General features: G+C 39.5%; 1 protein-coding gene across 2 annotated transcripts in view; it reads left to right on the top strand.

Annotated features, from left to right (window-relative positions):
- The window catches only part of LOC105567248 (FH1/FH2 domain-containing protein 3), a 147669-nt gene that overhangs the window by 98470 nt on the left and 29826 nt on the right, over positions 1–19373 (top strand). For both annotated transcript variants that reach the window (XM_012021962.1, XM_012021961.1), the window contains 6 exons: positions 4269–4327; positions 11909–11976; positions 13861–13966; positions 17549–18059; positions 18249–18511; positions 18920–19051. In XM_012021962.1, coding sequence (XP_011877352.1) covers positions 4269–4327; positions 11909–11976; positions 13861–13966; positions 17549–18059; positions 18249–18511; positions 18920–19051 — 1139 coding nt within the window. The remainder of the gene's footprint in view (positions 1–4268; positions 4328–11908; positions 11977–13860; positions 13967–17548; positions 18060–18248; positions 18512–18919; positions 19052–19373) is intronic.

The raw sequence follows: 19373 nt of genomic DNA, 5'->3' as shown, positions 1-19373 counted from the left end.
TCATATTTCTTTTTGTTGTATTTATTTTCTTACCATTTTGACATTTTGCCGGAATTGGTACACATTCTTAACAAAATTATCTGAAAACTAAGCTTGAGAAAGTCTTTTTCTGCTAAATTACCTAATGACATTAATCGACTGAGTTAGTAGTCGCGAAATTTGACTTTCTTCTCGCGCAGCGACTCTCGATTAAATCCTGCGATTGTATTTCCGTTCTCAAAGTCGCGCCGGTGAGTCGTCTCTTTCTTGGCAGCTCTTAGCTGCGCCTTTATTTCGTTATTCCAGTTTACATAACTTCGCGAGAGAGGCACTAGGTGTGTGTTTGAAAATTTAACTTGGAGATACAGCCTCGCGCGTGTATCGCATCGTATCGTTTCGCAATCGCTCTAGCCGAGAGCGGAATCGAGATCACCCGAGCGAGTCATCAGAAGACGACGGGGTTACTTGATCTTCTCGTCCGCAGGATCGAGCATCCCGAGGTGTAACGAAGCGAAGAGGTCGCGGTGGGTTAATATTGGCCACATCGTTCTCCTCTCAGGCGGATCCAGGTGGATCACTATCATTAATCTTCATCGCAATCGACGAATTCCGCGTCGGGAATGGTACGATAGTTCGGCCTCCCCTTCTCTTTTTAATCAATGTATCCCGATTCTTGTTTTCGTAAGATTTCCGTTCTCGAAGTTCACTGTAGAGAGCAAACACTTGCAAAGTTCTCATAGCTATTGCATTACTTATAATGTGCATACATTGTACACGTTTATAAAGTTTCGTTCTCTTAATGTATGAAATTTAATTTCGTACAACTTTTTAGATAATCTTCGCTAGAATTACGTGTCTAGATAGGTTTGACGTTTTCACAAGGATGGGTACATTTTGTGTAATATATTAATTACATCCGGCGAATATTAATAGAAAATTAACACGTCAGCTCACGTTCTTCCTGTTTGCTCAAACTTCTCAACACGAAACGTCTTTAATTTCATACTCGATCGTGATACAGGATTCCCCGGCTCGTTCGCTTCGTAACTTCGTGACGCACAAACTTCTGAATTAAAGAGCGTACGGGTGGAAGACGGAGTATCGGTAACAGGTATTGGAAACAACTTCGCCGGCTATCAGCGCGTCCGTTCGCCAATTGAAAACTGTCGGCCGGCAGAGTTATCGCATTTAAGACAGCGGCCATTTCGCCCTCCACCCTCTCGTCCGGGGAATCACGATTAATGCGCCATTAAGAGAGATTGGAAATCCTTTCGACCCCGGAGACTTTCGTCGCCCAATGGCACGGACGACAAAGTTCCCACAGGCGCTCGCGCCGTCCAGGATTTTGCATTCCATTTGCCGGGAACGTTACCCCGGCTTCGCTTTCGTTCTCCCGAGGGTGCACTTGCTGCCGGCAGACTAGCGGTAGCCACGTCGGAGGTAAATCGTATTTGCATGAGGGTTTCTCCAGCTCTCCTCAGGTAGATTTCGACGACCTCCCGCGCTCTATGACACCGTTCGTTGTTTCCTCGAGAAAGTTACGACGTCCATTTCGAGAAGGCACTTTAAATCGTGCGCTCTCTCGTATGCGAAAACATCGCCGGTCTGAGCGCACTTCTTCGTCCGTAGCGAGTAAATCAAATATGTGTAAAATTAAATTCATCAATGAAATTCTAAATTCTCGAGTCCTTGCGTTTGCAAATATTTTTTTCTCTTTAGTATAAGGTGGGCGTAAAATAAATGCGTAATTTTTATATTTTTTTGAAATATGAATACTGTGCATTTTGGTTATTACCTGTTGTTAAATAATCCGTTTTTTTTCTAATTTCGATTTAACGACGGCAGTGACGAAACTGAATTTTTTTTCACTTACAAGCGTTTAATCATTGCGACATGACAATTGAATCGTCAGATCGAAAGGATTAAGGCGGCATTTGCGACACCGAAGCATTTCGCTGTATGTTTACCGTGGGATAGTCGTTGTAAATTGCTATTGCACTCCCGCAGAAAGAATTATCACGACTCGATAGGAGCGAAAGAAGACGGCCGGGTGTTTATAAGGAAACGAAACACGCGTACCCGGCTGATATTACGGCATTGAACTTGGCCCCGTGTCTGAAACTTTTTAATTTATTCGCGCAACCTTTGCTTTTGGAGTTTATTAACCCTTCGCGGTCGTTGCCATTGGAGCAACGTCGCGTTGCGGCGGCTGCTTGTTTTGCTGCCTGGTGATATATCATTCAGCATGGTGCATCGAGAATGTTCTCGAGCGAGCATTTTGCAATGTTCACAGTTGAAAAGGGGGAAAAAAACTCGCGACGTAGCCTTGGCAATATTTCAGATGATTTTAACACCGAACAATTAAATTACTTTATTCCCTGTATTATTTTTATTGGGGAACACGGCTACCTATTGCACCCTCGAATCTTCATTTATGACTATCTATTATCCGCTTTTACAATTTAATTCCGTAGAGAACGAATCACGGAATGTCGTTAGCTCCTCTCACATATATTCTATATTCTACGGCATTAAATCAGCGCAACAAATTTGTATATGTTTGATTATTAATACGTAGCAACTTTCAGTTAGATATTAAAAGATTTTACCATTTCAATTGTACCATACTTACTATTAAGCTCTAACTGAATCCATTAGATAAATTGGCTCTGTTATTTTTTAAATTAATATATTTTAATTAACGCTTATCTTTGATCTATACTCTATGTTCGTTTTACTTATTTTCGTAATAACTTGTTACACGCAATACCTTGTAATTTTATACTTGTATATTCTGCATTATTTACCATATTTAAACGTACATGCGCGGAATCGTGATAAAATGTATGTTACCATAATACATGTTTTATCTTCCGATTCTTTCTTTGGGAGTCTAAGAACTCAATTATTTGCTCCAGTTGTAGCTTAAACTTTTTTTAAACATTTAATATTAGTTATACCCCACATTTTAAATGTGTCCTATTGCACTCTATATTCATGCCCTTTGCCGGCACTCGAGAGGGGTCGCCTAACATACTGCTACGGCCGCCATTATTCGTGGGAAATTCAGGGCGCGTAATCGCATTCTGACTCCCTCATTTAACGAGCGGAAACATTATTAACGAGCGTATACCCGACTTTTTTTTACCTCCGCGCACCATCGCCGCCACCACCGCCGCTATGCCGACGATTCTTCGTCGCCTCTTTTTTCCCCCCCCCCCTCTTTTTCTGAAAGCCATTGTCTATACGGTCGTCGCGGTTTCTCAGCGACGTGGCGTGGGAAGGTTCGCAGGGCCTTAAAGTTCGCGCCGTTCAAGGTGAGGTGATATGCACAGGGAAGTCGAGTTGAACCACTCTAACCCAATTTATGTATCGGCGCGCGTTGTTGTGCAGCTGCATTTACACCAAAATCGATGAGCGTTCCCTCTCGCGAATTGGTACGCTCGTAGAACTCCATTACAGTTGTCATATGATGAGTTCGTCGCTACTTGACTATTCCGCGGGGAACTCCCGGGATGCTCATGGAATAACCCACTCCAAAAGTTTCCTATCCGAGAGCCAATTAGCTCGTCTAGCTGTGTGGCAATTAGGGCAAAATTTATGCACAGCCGATACTGTGTGCCACGCAAAAGTTTCTAATTATAGCATGTGTCATAATGTGTTTTCTTTTATAATCACATTTTATATCGCATTGATAATGCGTGTCAATTTTTTTATCTGCACTGCAACAATCAACAGTGTTCAGTATGCAATTGTCATTTGCTACGTTTTCGACTTTTCGAACAAATAATGTTCTAAGAAAAATTATTTCTATTTTAAGCGATCCTGATTTAGAGATAAACGCCGGGTTGTGTGGATAACGTAAAGCCGCCCACTTATCTACTTAACTGATTCGAAAAACAAATTGCCATAACTGCGTTACCGGGTTATCGTGTTGTTATGTCAGAACAAAGAGACTGCATTATAATTTCAAATTTGTAAATCTAGATTTGAGAGCACACAGCGTACCGTAGGAACATATTTGTCAGGGTTCGCACACTGCGCGCGGATTAAGGAGGACGCGCCAAGCCCTAATTAAGTAATTACCGAACGCGATTAATTCGCGGCCGTAACTAATTAGCATCCATCCGCGACGGGATGAATAATAGCGCGTTTCAGTGGGGCAATGGGCCTTTCCCGTCTCCTCCACCTCCGTATCTTTAATTACATATTAATATGTTACCCGCGCAGCAATCAGCATTTCGACGCGCATACTAATCGGTTGGCATTGTTTATTCTTTCTGTTGCAGCCGGAAGAACGCGATCATTCTCAGGACCCAGCTGTCCGTGAGGGTTCACACCATCATAGGTGAGTACCACCATCGTGGATTCCTGATTTAAATCTCGCGGCGGGCTCCCACGATCCACTTGAATGGATCATCCGTGCCGACCGCGCGCGCTGATTCCTCGACCCTTAACTGGCAGCGTCGGGTCGAGTCTCGTTCTAGTTACTCGGTCACTTGTTTCGGTTCACCGACAACGGCGACCTTCTGCTAACTGTAACGCAGATGCTGCAAAGCATTGAATTTTGATAATGATTTGCGTTGATAATGATTCATTATAAATTCTCTCTCTCTTATGAATAATACAAATAACTTTCGGGTAAAATTTGTAACATTTTAATATTCTTTTTAACGTAGTTTGAAAATATATTTCAGATTAAATAGTATTCTAGTTATGAGGCCACTTGTTTCGGTTCACCAATAATAACGACCTAACTGTAATAGTGACAATGCGTTCCATCAATGATTGTGGGTGAATAGTCACGCACATTTAATCATCACAGCATCAAGGTCCAAACTTATACATATACAGGGGCCATATATCATTAATATGAATAACTTGTACTGATTGTAATACTGACATATGTCCAATCGATGACGTCTGTGATGGATAAACACATATACAGTTTATCATAATAACATGTTTGTAAGAATATGCAGATATATTTGTATTCATAAAAATTGTACATGCGAATTACTCGCAAAAATATGTAGCGTGACTAAAAATTATTGTACATTTTAAACATAGATGTTTAAAAACTAAACTAATTAATGTATCTTTAAATCATTATAAAGATTTTTTTAAAGCACAAAAGATAATCTACGTATTAAACTTCTGCCATGCGTATTAAAGTAGCGAATTTTTATGTTTATATGTCACATTTATTATGGCAACCTTTTAACGTTTTATAACTGTAATTTAATATGCCTTTCTTAGAAATTTGAACAACTCTTTGAACAAAACTTTTTCTATGATCTAAATTGTGCGAACGGTTATAGAAACAATGAATAACAAATGCATAATTAAATGTAGAATATATCTTTAAGCAGCAGAGAGCATCTTTTTTTTAAATACACGCCACATAATTATACAATGTCGCAAACAATGGCTCTTGCCTGTTGATAATTAGCAAAGTAATGACTATGCCGTTGAGTGCGGAACCCTGTACCTGCGAAAATCAAGCTAATCCTTTATCGTGGCTCAGCGACCATCCATCACCGACTATGACAGACGATACTTAATCACGCAATGTCGAATAAAAACTTCCTTCGTTCTACATTCTTTTTACCCGTAGCGTTACAAAAATCATTATTGAAATTACAAATATCGGTAAATACATACACCTCTGCTTGATTCTTTCATCGTCATATGATTTCCAGTTCGTAATTAAAAAGCAACTAAATATTTGTGTTTACATCTAAACCGTTTAATATGTTACGATTTAATGTGTGAATATTATTAAATGTTTTGTCTTATAAGATTTTTTATTACTAAAAGAATATATATAACTCAGAGTATTTACAAAATATAATTAAAACAAACAAGCGAGAGCGCCTTTAGGTCCGAGCAAGATGTTGGTAGCCCAATAATTGAAGTTTAAGATGTGAATTCATATACCATTTTCCACCTTGTCCTGCGCGCCGGTTTCTTTTCGGACATAACACAGTTCCATTTAGATGGAATCATTGTCATCAGTGAATTCATATATTAAAATCGATAAATGATTTCTAATTATTTTAAATGCTATATTTAGCATTCAATACTCCCTCCCTGTACTGTATAATTACAACAATCCATTAGAAAATACGATTGAGACCTTTTTCTCCCCCCCCCCCCCTCTCTCTCTCTCTCTCTCTCTCTCGCGTAGAATATAATAAGAGATTAATATAGTTATTAAAATTTTCCTAATGCTTCTAGATATAATAATCATATGTTTGTCATAAATATTTAACACTAAATAAGTAACACAAATATCTATTGCTAAAATTCTACAATAATACTCCGATGTAATCGGTGCCTTCGATTTTTCTTCTTGAAAGTAAGTGCATTTTCTCGGCGATTACCTCGAACGTTTTTCTTGGCATAATGGAATGGACTGGAATATTACGACAAAATTGAATCGTGCGATGCGAGGTTTTCAGAATTACCGCTTTCGGATTTTATGCCCGAATCTTGTCTGAATAAACGAGTAATGATTTGTTGTTTTACTAATTCTGTCTGATTTGATTAAACTTTATGCCTGAATTACTATAATTACCAACATGTGACTTAACGACTCGTAGAGATATAATGTCTGTGAACTCATTTACATTTTTAAAACGGATTTTGCTAGCTTACATTTTGCTTACAAATTTGGAATGTTAACATTCTTACCGAACTAGCATATTTATTTCTTTGTACAGATATTATTAAATCACTTGAAAAGTAAAGCATTAAAGGTTTAACGAATGTTTTAAACATTTCAAACATATTGAAAGCTTTTACAATTTCCGATAAAAATGTTTTAAGTTTATTAAGAATATTTAAATAATTCGAATAAGATTTACCTTGTAATTAATTTGATTGCAATATTTTGTTTCTGAAAACCATAATAATATATGTAGAAATATGTATGCTATGTGCGACGTATGATTAAATTTGTTTCTCTGAATAAAATCTCGTCTTCTACAATATATTGCGTACTCGTTTCCACTAACATTGTTACATTATTTCCATTAAAGTGAGGAATGTTTCTATATAAGATGTTCAGACGAGCTTATTTGACTTGCTAACATCAATTTCTTGAAAATAAGCAAAGGTATTGCTCGCGCCTTCTCGCCATGTAAATTATTCCTTACGGGATTGGTTCAGCTGTCAGCGCTGTTTCCTGCCAGCAGACGTTGCTATAATTGTTAACATTCTATTAGACTTGCTTGTATAACTGAGTCAATTGCAACCGAAAGGATTTTTATCGTCGTCTTGTTAAATATTCTCACATGTAATAATATTCACAGACATTTTATGTATAGGCTACGCAAAAACTAATACATATTGCGCAATTACGAATTGTGTGATAAAGTTTTAAAACATCTATTTTCGTGTTTCTTGTGGGTTCTTTTTTAAATATTTTATGATAAATAATTTAGAGTTATGCTTTAACGAAATGGTTTCCAATTAATTTAAAATGTTAGAGGTATGTGGAAACTCTACTTGCACTCGAACGTAATTATTCTTATTTTCAAAAAATTAAATAATAATTTTTTTAATAATTTGCATTTTTTGTTCTTCATCTTTTTTCTCTATCAAAAAGTTAGATATGCCAACATATTTTACGTACATATTAAATTTGCTAAAAAATAGAAATTTCACTGAAAATTCAATGAAGGGATACCACAGAGAACGAAATTTGCGATCATGTGTGTCGAGTACACCTGCGAGCTCTGTGTCCTGGTTCATTGAACTCTGTGAAGGCGGTAGAAGAGATAATCGAAGGTACAGATATAAAAGCAAGAAAAAAAAGGAAGTTTCAAAAGGGCAGAGGGAGGAGCGGGAGCCAAAGTGGACCGTGCCGTTTTACATATTTTAACGGTTCCTCGTGTACCTCCGGCCCTTGTGAAATTCGTCTGTCTTTTTTTCGTTTTCATTCTCCTTCACTTCTTTCTTCTGTGCGACCTAACGTAACTTCGAAAAGCGAGTAATGAAGACGGACCTATATGCTGCCAAAATATATTGCGTATTTTATTTATACTTGAATACGCGTATATTATTTCAGGCGACAAAAATATTTCTCCGAAAGCAATGGAAATAGAAAACAACTATTGCAGAATTTTAAATGAGAAAAAGTTAATAAGAAAATATTATATAACGTTTGCATAATTAAAATGTTTTAATGTATATTTCTTTTTCCCGCTCTATTTTCTTACAGTATTTAATATAAATAGATATTTTCGCAAGAAATAAATGTCCTACACTTTATGATAAAAGAATAAAGAATAATCAGATCTAAAAATAAGACGTGATAAAATGCCACTGTGTTATCACATAATTAAAAATCACTACTCACTAATAACATATAACTGTTAAATATTAAAATAATCATTATATTGCTTTTTTGTTAAGAAGGTTATTATTATTGCATCCCCATCACTCTTCACTCATTCTCTTTCATCCTCGTGTCAGTGTGTACTCATCATGCGGCAACGAAATACCGCGATGAATAATTCCGCTATTCTATTTCGCTCGCGAACTGATCATACAAATATTCAGCGGCTAGCCGGTTAACCGGACGCATTACATAGCACGCGATGCGTGCCACGAGAGTACGTTTTCACATATCACGCGACACGCGGATTCGGATTTCGCTCACGCCGAGCAATCTGGCAATAGTATTCGGTTGTTCACGAAATGGTATTTTAGTAAATTGTCATAGAATTTTCGCGAATTTTAAATACTTAATAAATTGACCCTTAACGTGTCGACTATTTGTAAGAATTGTGATTTATTTCTTTGATTTTTATTAATATAAATACACATATATTACCGTTGTGCATCGTTTATGACATCTTATTAAAATTATAATTTTATTCGACTTGATATGAAGGCTAACATATACATATTACAAGTAAAAAATGTTTCATATATAACTTTTTTTTATTCAAGAAACTAAAGAAGAAAAATGTAATGTGCTACAGAGATTTAATATTCTTGATATTTTCAGTATGCATTTCCAATTTGGTTTTCCTTACTATTCATATTAATATACGTTACGTGACAATTGACGTCACAAACGATAATGTTATCTTTCATCATTTCTGACATTAAAGAGACGCTTTTAGCGATATTTCCACGTCAAAATGACTACAAATACCTTCAGCTTCCCATTTAGGTATGAAGTAAACTTAGTAAAATAGATAGAAATAACGAGTAGATAGAAATAACACGTAATAATTTTCACATTACATGAAATACTCTGATATAATTTTCTATTATTACATTTCTTATAAAATTTAATCTATTTTTAAATGATCCAATTTACTTTTCATTAATCTTTCCCTTTAAAACTTGAACTTTAATGGAACTAGTCTAGACATTATCTAAAATATATAATAATTACATTTGTTCGGTAAAACTGATTCTTATCTTTTTAATATTGAATTTCCGCAAGCGTGTTTGAAGAATGCATTACGGTGCTTAAAAATTTATTGCCAATTTCTCTCTTTTTCTGAAAATAATGTCGTTGAATATTTTTAAGGTAGTGAAGTAATTAAGAGCAGATTTGCATGCCTTTGAAGAAACTTGGTACGAGTACAAGTATACGCATTTAAAATGCATAAAAAAAATTAATCTCTTCCGCCAGACGCGAACGGGAATCTAATCCGGAAACGAGTCAGTAGATTGTCTACAGTAGCGTAAAATAATAAGGTGTTTAACGTTAAAACCTAACATTGATCGGAGAGGTCGGTGAGAATTAAGCGAAAGAGGATCTATGAGCGACAATAGTGCATTACGGCGTAGTCAGCGAAGTTGCTTAGCAGCGAAAAGAAGATACCACGCGGAGACAGAGAGACCGAGCAAAAAGGGTCGAATGGGGAGACGGAGACTTTGCTTATATGGTCACTGATTACGGAGGGACCAAGGGCCCGAGGGCCTTGGGACCGCTATTCTTAGAAGACGCGTCGTTCGTTCTCTCTTCCTCGCCGCCATCCTTCTCCCTGGCTCCTTCGCGTACCCTGCAGCGAACTCCTAATTACCTTCGCTTGCATATCTCCTTTCTTTCTTTCTCTCACTCGTTTTTCCCGTCACTCCTCTCCTCGGACCATCTCTCTCCTGAATGCATTATGCATTTGGAGATCGCGTGATAGCCGTGGATTATGCGGTCGCACCGGGCCTTCGTTTCCGCGAAAGAAATCGCGAATTGGGCTTGCCATACCGCGAACCGTGACTTGGGCAGACGAAAAGGCGTGGTTACGTAAAAAAACTGCAAACGAGATACAGCCGCGATGAATGGAGTATCTTTATGCTCAAGCGGTTATTAAACACCTTTTGTACTTAAGAGTTCAAGTTTTTCAGACAGAAATTGAAACTTTTGTTACTATCTAGCCCAATAGAGTCTACTCGGCGGTAAAAAATGATTTTAAAGTAGCCAGCAAGGAAATTTACAGTAAAGAATGATCGATATTTTACATATTACGCTATTAGACGAGTGTATTTATTTTCGATCAAGCCGTAGACTCATATGGAAATATAAGGAGAAAAAGAGAACGAGGTGAAAGGGAGAGGGAAAGAACAATGACAAATTGCGCTTATCAAAGGAACGTAGACGGAAACTATCTTTCGTATATTATACATCGCACATGTCTAACTTTTCTCGCCTTGTTTCCCTGCAAAATTTCTTCTGCATATATTCACAGCATATTGGCGCTTCCGCGCTTTTGCACGATAACACGTTCCACTCGACTCATTCGTTTTTTTCGTCGTCATCCTGACGAACTATCCGCGAACTTCCGCAGTGGAATCAGAAAATTCCGGTATGGCCGGCAAATTGAATTTGCCTTGCCGCACCACCGATGAAATGGAATTCAATTATTAGTAATACGGTGAATCATGATTGGAAGAGGATCGCGCACAGGACCGTGAGGGAAAAATGGACGCGGAGACGGAATGGAGATTTCGACCGGGAATTCAACATGCAAAATTGATGGGACTTAATTACGAGCCTGTGTTTAATTGCGCACCCGGCGCTTGCTCGATTGTTTACCCGATAAATAAATCCATTCGAGGGAGAGAGCGGAGTCAAATGGTGAGCTCCTCAATGGGATCATGAATCCTCCCGAGAACGGGGGATATGTTGAATATGGCGCGGCGTTATGTTGAATATGCGCGCATTCGCCTTGTTCATTATTGATTGCACGGGTCGCCGAGAAAATGTCGTAAAAGAGCTGTTCGAGGGAGCTTTGTGTAGATTAATGACAGCGTTTATATAATAAAATGCTCTGTCATCAAATCGAACTTATTGACAACGACGGTAGACAAAATATTATAATTTTGAAGTTTGACCGAATGTAACGTTATCTTGGAAATAAGATAAAGCTTTCTTCGAAACGTATTTTATTTGACATTTTCTTTCACGAATGAGCCTACGTTTGGAAACATTTGTGGAAAAATATTAATTCTTATGAGAGGGGGGAGAAAATTACATTAATTACGACAACTACTTATCACTTGGCTACTTCATTAATCCGCCGTGATAAATTTTACCACTTGCCGGGCTGCCATTGACACCGCACTTCATTAATCCTGTTGTTTTCGTTTGGTGATACTAAAATTAATCTCGGACGATGAAGGTTCTCGGTCTCGCTCGAGGGTCGGATTCAATAATCTGACGGCAATTTATATCGAATTAGCGGTGCACGCGTGCGCGGTCGCATGGAATTGCTGCGATGGAAGATGCTATGGTAAACGGCGGCCTCTTCATTACGGCCGCTTTAAGTACCGTGATCTGAAAATGGGGTCCTTTGCAAAAGCGGGGCCCCGGACTCGCTCAACAATGCGCGCGAACGCGCCCATGACGACGGCGCGCATGCCGTATTATTATAATAAATGGTTGCGTGTTGCTTGTCTGTTGCAGAAAAATTGCTGAACAGCGAGGGCCGCGAGCTGCGACGGGCTCTCTTCTCTCTCAAGCAGATTTTTCAGGTGAGTTTACAATTCGATGAGATAGGACGAGCGGGGTAGCGCGAGAAGGCCGGAAAGAACGTACGGTGAGAAACTGGATGGATGAGAGGAGCAGTTGCGGGATATGCGACGAAATTGAGCGGATATTTTTGCACCGAGTTATTTGTTTGACGAGTAAATATTTGCATGGCGATTCGAGCATTTTCTCCATTCTTCATCGAAGACGCGTAGTTTTCCCCCGCTTCCCCCCCCCCCCAAAAACCCAGCCTGATCAAGAATGAAAAGTTTAATTAGTATCTGGCGGTTGAACGTAAATATGGTGTCTAAACTCTTGCTACTAAATAATGATTTTCGTCAACTTTTCTTTATTTAATCCTGTAAAGGTATTCAACTTTCTCTGTAAACGATTCTCTCTCATCTATTGTCTCTTTCGTCAAGAGAAATTACGGCTGTCCGACTTAAACACTAACGTGCGTAAATTGAAGCACGTTTTGCCGCAGTGAATTGAAATTGAGATTATCTCTTCAATATTTAATTTACTTACGAGATGAACAACACATACGTTTTCTCCTTCCTCACTTCTTTCTCCGTTCAAGCTGTTATCGACGCATTTCTTTTGTTATCTATAATTTTATAAATTGAGATTATTGGAAATATGAAACTTTAATTTCGTCCTTGCAATGAACGACAGAGGACGGAGCGTTAATTAAATTTCGCCCACACTTAACAATCCTATCCCCCCCCCCCTTCTTCTTCCGATTATTGCCACTGCGGATTTCAATCTTCATCGTGACCATGTATCCCTCATATTCTTGCACATCCTTCGTTGTTAATCCGTACAGCTAATCGAATTTACCGTCGCGCAAATCAATTGCACGTCCCCCGTATCTAATCGCAGGCCGTCGTGTAACCGTACATTTCATAATTACTTCCACGAGGCATCGGATAGCGAATGCGAGCCACCCCATTGTCTTTCCCCTTTCGGCTAGTTTCAAGTTTCCCTTCGCGGCGCGGAAATTGAGGAAACGCATCGGTACGAGTTCAATTTCGCTTCTTAATCCGTCGAGCTAATCGAGTCTATGTCGCGCCTAAGTCCCGTGTAAACTTCCACCGTCTCACGGCTGACGGGGGGAGACGTGGCTGTGGGGAAAGCACGGGGAGATCCGAATACCAAAGTATAAACCGGAGAAGTCCGACTTGATCGCGAACGGCCAGGGCGCCGGCGCTGGCGCCGCGGCGCCTTGGAAACGAGGGGGTTTAATCAAACTTGGTAGATTTTCCATTATGCCCGCGACTTTGCGCCTGAAGCGGCATTACTAATTCCATTTAACCCCGGCTGCACGGTAGGGCGAGTTGGGCTTAGGTGGTAATGTAGAGGTAAATCACGCCGCCGTGACGTCGCTGTCAGGATCGGATATCAGCAGCTATATTAGTTCTTCTATGTTTTCCCCGTAGTTCCTTCCAACTTGTCGGAAAGCTCGCCCGTACATCCAGAAAAATGTAAGCGCACGAAGATGAACGGAAAATTGAAGTTGTTCGAAAAACGAATATAAAAATGGTTTCTGAAGTCTGAGTGAATATTTAATGAAGCTTTCTCTTATACGGGGAAATATTCAATTATCAATAGCTGAAGGCTAAGAGCTATTGATTTTACATTTATTCCTATAAAATAATATTACGCGCGTAACACAATGTTTAACACGTAATGCGATATTTCAAGCTTTATGCATTAAAAGCTTTCCGTTCTGATGTAATAAAGAAGCGTGTCTAACGGCAAACCGTACATCCGGGCCTTTAGGGAAACACTTCTGCAAGCTGTTTCTATTTAGGACACCAACATGGATTAATATTGCCACCTCGTTAAGCTGTAATTAAATTGGCTTATCGCGAATTCCAATTTTCCAGGAGGACAAGGATTTGGTGCACGAATTTGTGCAAAATGACGGACTGGCCTGCCTGATCAAAGTCAGCAGCGAAGCCGACCAGAATTACCAAAATTACATTTTACGAGGTGAGTACTTTATTCACTTATCATAAAATTGAAGGGTGGCTGCGTCCCTAATGCCGTCTCCAATTCAATAAAGTCTAGACCTTTTCTCGCTTAAACCGTTCTCTTCTTATTATCCATTAAAAGAAAACTTCCATTATCTTAAAATTAATTGAAATTTTTCTACAAGCTTAAGAACAAGATAATATTTGCGTCTCACATGTTAAATATGGAAATCTTTTGAAGAATGTGGTACATTTTTCACCAGATAAAAGAAGTATTAAGAAATATGAAGTTTTCCGTGCGTTGACAGAGATAATTTATAATATTTTTGCTTTAACGAAGAATTAAAAACTGCTAGTTATCATAGCTTATTATATTTGTTGTTTATTCTCGTAGTTTTTAACGACAATTAGACGATAGTTATGTCACACCTGGTCTTTTGACAATTATTATTTTTCGTAACGTTCAGGGTGCCAATGCTATGTGTCCCAATTATGCAACATATAAATGATGAAGGCTGAAAGGACTATTTTAAATTTATATAGGTACTTTGTCTATTAATCGACTTCTACAAAAATGTCCAATTAATTTGCATAACTTAGCGATTGTTGCGGCGTACCGCCAACGAGATTCAATAACAATAGCTGGAGATGATTATTCCATAACTTCCGCAATAACAGCGGCAGTCGGTGCATCCAATTAGACGGCAGGAAAGTCGTATCGTAAACGGACCCGCAAATTGAGTTAAGAGCACGGTGCGACCTTGCCTGGGTACATGCACACCGAGATTTCGTGGTAGACGTGGACGCTCTGTACGCGCTCTCGCCTCACCGCGAGTAACGATAAGATAATACCGGCCGTAATGCAGCTAACGTTTAACGAGCGAGGCATCAACGTCCTCGCTCTTGCTTTTCCAAGAAGAACGCGGTGACGATGATATTGCCGTCTAAAAGTACGAGAGTGAGAGACGGAGAGAGAGAGAGGTGACACCGAGTGTTAAATGTACCGCGTTTACGAAAGCGTCAACACGTGGGAGCCCACGGTGGCTTGCAGCTACTCGTCAAACCGCGATGCGTCGCGAATTATGAATGGCGCTCTTTGATCGCGCCTTTCAAGTGTGGCGCCTTGGAACCGTGTTCAAGTACTTTGTAAACCGCGCCAGTTTATACGCGAGTGAGCGCGCTAATTTCACGTTGTAATCTTTTAATGTATTCGCCGCGTCCGTCTCTGTGCTAAGGAGGGCTCAAGCGAATCGAGGAATCCACAATGACGTGGTAGAGAATACGAACAGCAAAGATTTTGGTATCGCAAGCGCAATTTTCAGAAGTATGATATAAAAAAAAAGAAAGACGAGAATGATTGACTTCGTTCTCATTTAGACACAATTTAACAATCTCTCCTGCCTATTGTTCGCTACTTGATTTGAGGCAATCTGTTAAATTATTGTACAAGTTTTACATTACCATTGCGGTTTTCATTACAGATTTTTATTCGTTTGCAATTAATAATTTTTTCACGTCAGTGTTTTCTTGACCATACCTGGCATTTTTAATAATACAGAAAATTTATTGCGAAAACTATTACCTCAAGGTTTGAAACCTGGACCTTCCTACACTCTAGGCGGGCGTTTCATCAATTCGACCGCCGAGGCATATGATAACATTTGTCGCAATAACCGTATAAAGATGTTGTCTACGCGTCTTTTTCGATTTTTTTTTAATTGCGCGCCGATGCCTCGGTGGTCGAATTGGTGAGACGCCCGCCTAGAGTGTAGGGAGGCCCAGGTTCAAACCCTGGCTGAGGTAACATTTTTCGTAACGAATTTTCTGTATTGTTAAAAATGCCAGGTATGGTCAAGAAAACACTGACGTTGTTAATTATCGCTGGTGACAATAATCTTTTATTTTATTACGAATAATTATGTAGCCTCGTTGTTAATAGACACTTGAGGTTATTACTATATTTTACTGTAAACAGAACGCGTGTATGTTACATTTTGCAGTCTATTTAAATGTTACAATGCCCGACCGCAGCACAATAATATCCGATGCGATTTATATATCCAGGTTTCTAATTAGATTTCGCATCATAACTTATGGCCTGTGACAATGTCTAGATTAACGTTTATCAGCGGAACGTGCCGAAATCGCTTTATGATAATTGTCATTGCGGGTACGCGCCGCCGATTCGAAGCACGAATGCCAGGATTTTGATGATACGCTATTAGAGAGAATCAGTATACGTAAATAGTCTCATTTTCATCGAGCCGAAAGCCTCTGATTGCACCATGCAGCTCCGAATTTGCACGGCTCAAATATTATTAAGTATAACGCGTACGCGAATGGGGTTTAAAAAATTGCTGGTTCCCTGTCGATATTATTTCTGATATTTTTTATGTATAACATGTTTCCGACGAAGATTAAACATTGTTAGCAACAAGGACCGATTCGGCTGAATTGGGATAGTTGGTCGCAATAGCAAATTATATATTTGATTTAACAAACACTCGCTAATTGGATTTAGCGTAGCATCAATTACTTGATTTGCATATCGCACAAGTGACCTGGATATCCGTGCGCATTTTATCATCGCGCCGCACGTAGTGCAACTATTGCTCGACAAAGAATAGTAAGAGAGGTTCCTATTTTTTTCCTCATTGTTTCTAATTAATCTTGGTTGGAAAGGTTTCCGCGGTGCATGAGAGCTCGCGGCAGCTTCCTTCTATATTTTTCGTGCAATTTGCACACCAAGCGTGGCATAATTTATTTAGGGCAGGCCGGGCCGGAGCTCTCGTCGGAATATGCGTGTTTTAAGCGACGTGAGCGCGAACACAATTTGGACCATAATATTATGTAGGATAAAATCTGAGTAAATCTACCCGCGATCGGTGGAGTTCGCTCGTTAAATTTCAATCGCGCCTGCCTGCGTCCACGGCCCGGGGACGAGCCGGAAATCAGCTTCGTAAACAACCAAGCATGGTGTAAAAAAAATGGGTAACGCCGTTTTGGATCGAGATTGATGGGTCTCGCATCGGTTGCAACGACTCGGCTGTACTTTTATTTCCCGTTGCGTATCCACGTCGGCGGAGGTCGTCGTTCCGACGTTTCCGTTTATATTTTTGCGTTCCGGTAAAAATAGCGTGACGCCACAGTGCGAATTAAGGGGCAAGATTAATGGTTGCATACAGTGTCGACGGAGAGCCTAGGCAAAAGTGTCGATTCACGCGGGAAAAAAAATTCAATGCAATTGGTAACAAATGTTGCAAAGAGGTCTTGTTTCGTGACATTGTAAAGAAAGGCAGCTATCCAAGAGAAAAGCAGTTTGCGGATAAAAGTAAGTTCCTACCTCCGCGAGTAATGAGTGCTCTCTCCTAAGGGAAGCGCGCGCTTGAACAGTATTTAAAACAGCGTTTAATTTTTTGCCTCTCTTTTTCGATGCCTCGAGAATCTTTCGAGCCTTTATACGTTATTTGAGCGGCCGTAAAATCCACCGGAGAGGTGCATTTACGGATAACGTTTAAAGGCTCGTCTCTCTTTATACGCGATTGTCTGCAACAATTTCGCTTGCCGTGTTTAATCTCGCAACTCGTTTGCATTCATGCAGCACTCGGCCAGGTGATGCTGTACGTCGACGGCATGAACGGGGTGATGGAACATGGGCAGACAGTGGAATGGTTGTATACGTTAATTGCTAGTCGTTTTCGGCTGGTGGTGAAGACGGCGTTGAAACTGCTGCTCGTGTTTGTGGAATACGTGGAAACAAACAGTCTGCTGCTGGTCAGAGCTGTAAGGGCAGTCGATCAGGCCAGGGGCGTGGTACCGTGGATTAACGTGATGAAGCTCCTCAAGGATTATGATGCCGCCGATACGGAGCTGCTTATATACGCGACGACTTTGATCAACAAGTGTTTGAACGGTATCCCCGATCAAGACACATACTACGATCAAGTGGACTGCCTCGAGGAACAGGGTATGGAGGGCGTTATCCAGAGGTACATGTCGAAACAGGGTACGGATCTCGACCTGCTCAGGCAGTTTCAAATCTATGAAGCGGTGCTGCACCACGAGGACGGCGACAGGGGCTCGCCGATACGCCAATTGGACGATAATATAAGGTAGGCGACATCACGCAATGGGATTCCTTTTTTCTATTTAAATTAATTAACATAAAATTGTCTGGGACACGTTGCGGAAACGTTTAATCCGGGAGAAATAGGAAAGAGACCGCTCACGCAAATATTCATATAAACAATCCGTCTCATTTTACAGCAGTTTCATTTAAATATCTCTGATTCGCTGCGTAGAAAAACTTTGCGTAACCGAAAGTCTCTCGTGGATTCTCACGAACGGCGAAAGTCACGGAGGCATTCAACGGGTAACTCGCCCCTATCAATGTCGTTGAATGCGCGGCTGAGCCCAAGGCTAAATCATTCTCTGGGTGTGAGCACGCTGAACAACACTTTGAATTCGAATCTACCGGATGATGACGACGAATCAAGTAGTTCTCAAAGTTCCCAGGGTCATCTGGGCGAAGTTCAGCTCAACGGCAGTTATAAAGAAAATAAAGGTAATTATTTCTTATTTCTTTTTATCATTTAACGATCACACATCCTCAAACTCGTTCTAAACACATCAGCAATTCGACTGCGTTAATGAACTTTAATGTGTCTAGGCTAAGATTCTAAGATCATAAATGCTTTATCAAATCTTTGAAAATATCACAAATAGACTGAAGATGATGTAACAGATTGAATACCTTGCAACTCACATCATTATAAAGTACTGTTTGTTGGCGTCATTTAGTAATTTAAGTTCATTAATTTATTTATATGAACACAAAAATTTTTACTATTTTTATATAGTTAATAGAAGCAAAATTTAATAACCTTCTGAGAAAATGTGTTTATATTTAATTTATAAAGCGCGTTAAGACGTAAGTGATTTAATGGAGAAAATATCGTTTCACGTGTTTCAGTGGATGTTGGTGTTACACCAGCGCTGAGACGGCGAAGAGAACGCGCGGAGAGACAGAGGAGCTTCATTAGAGAGCAACAAGAGGCTACTGCAAACATGAGAGCTTCGCTTGGTCACACTGATGATCAGGAAAGTGAGTGCTTACGGCTCATTTAAAATGCTCTACATGAACATTTTCTTGGCATTTACAAATATAATTTTTTTTATCTCAAGTTAAATCTCTGATCAAAAACAATAAGATTTGCATTCTCAATAAAAGAAATTTTATTATGTAATCCCATACTTTATATGTCACAAATAAATGAGGTAAAAATACTAAAATGCGCGCTTACGAGAGCTAATTTCTTATAAGAAGTTTAAAGTATTTACTTTTTAAATTGATTGTTTTTCATCAAGTGAACGAATTTAATAAAATCTGATTTCTTACTATTCGCATCCCTTTTTATAACAATGTC

The sequence above is a fragment of the Vollenhovia emeryi genome, unplaced genomic scaffold (genome assembly GCF_000949405.1).
Source record: "Vollenhovia emeryi isolate VEMERY1.0 unplaced genomic scaffold, V.emery_V1.0 DF939139.1, whole genome shotgun sequence".
In the NCBI taxonomy this organism is placed as follows: Eukaryota; Metazoa; Arthropoda; class Insecta; order Hymenoptera; family Formicidae; genus Vollenhovia; species Vollenhovia emeryi.
Note: the sequence above shows the minus strand (reverse complement) of the source record. Positions and strands in the feature narration are given on the sequence as shown.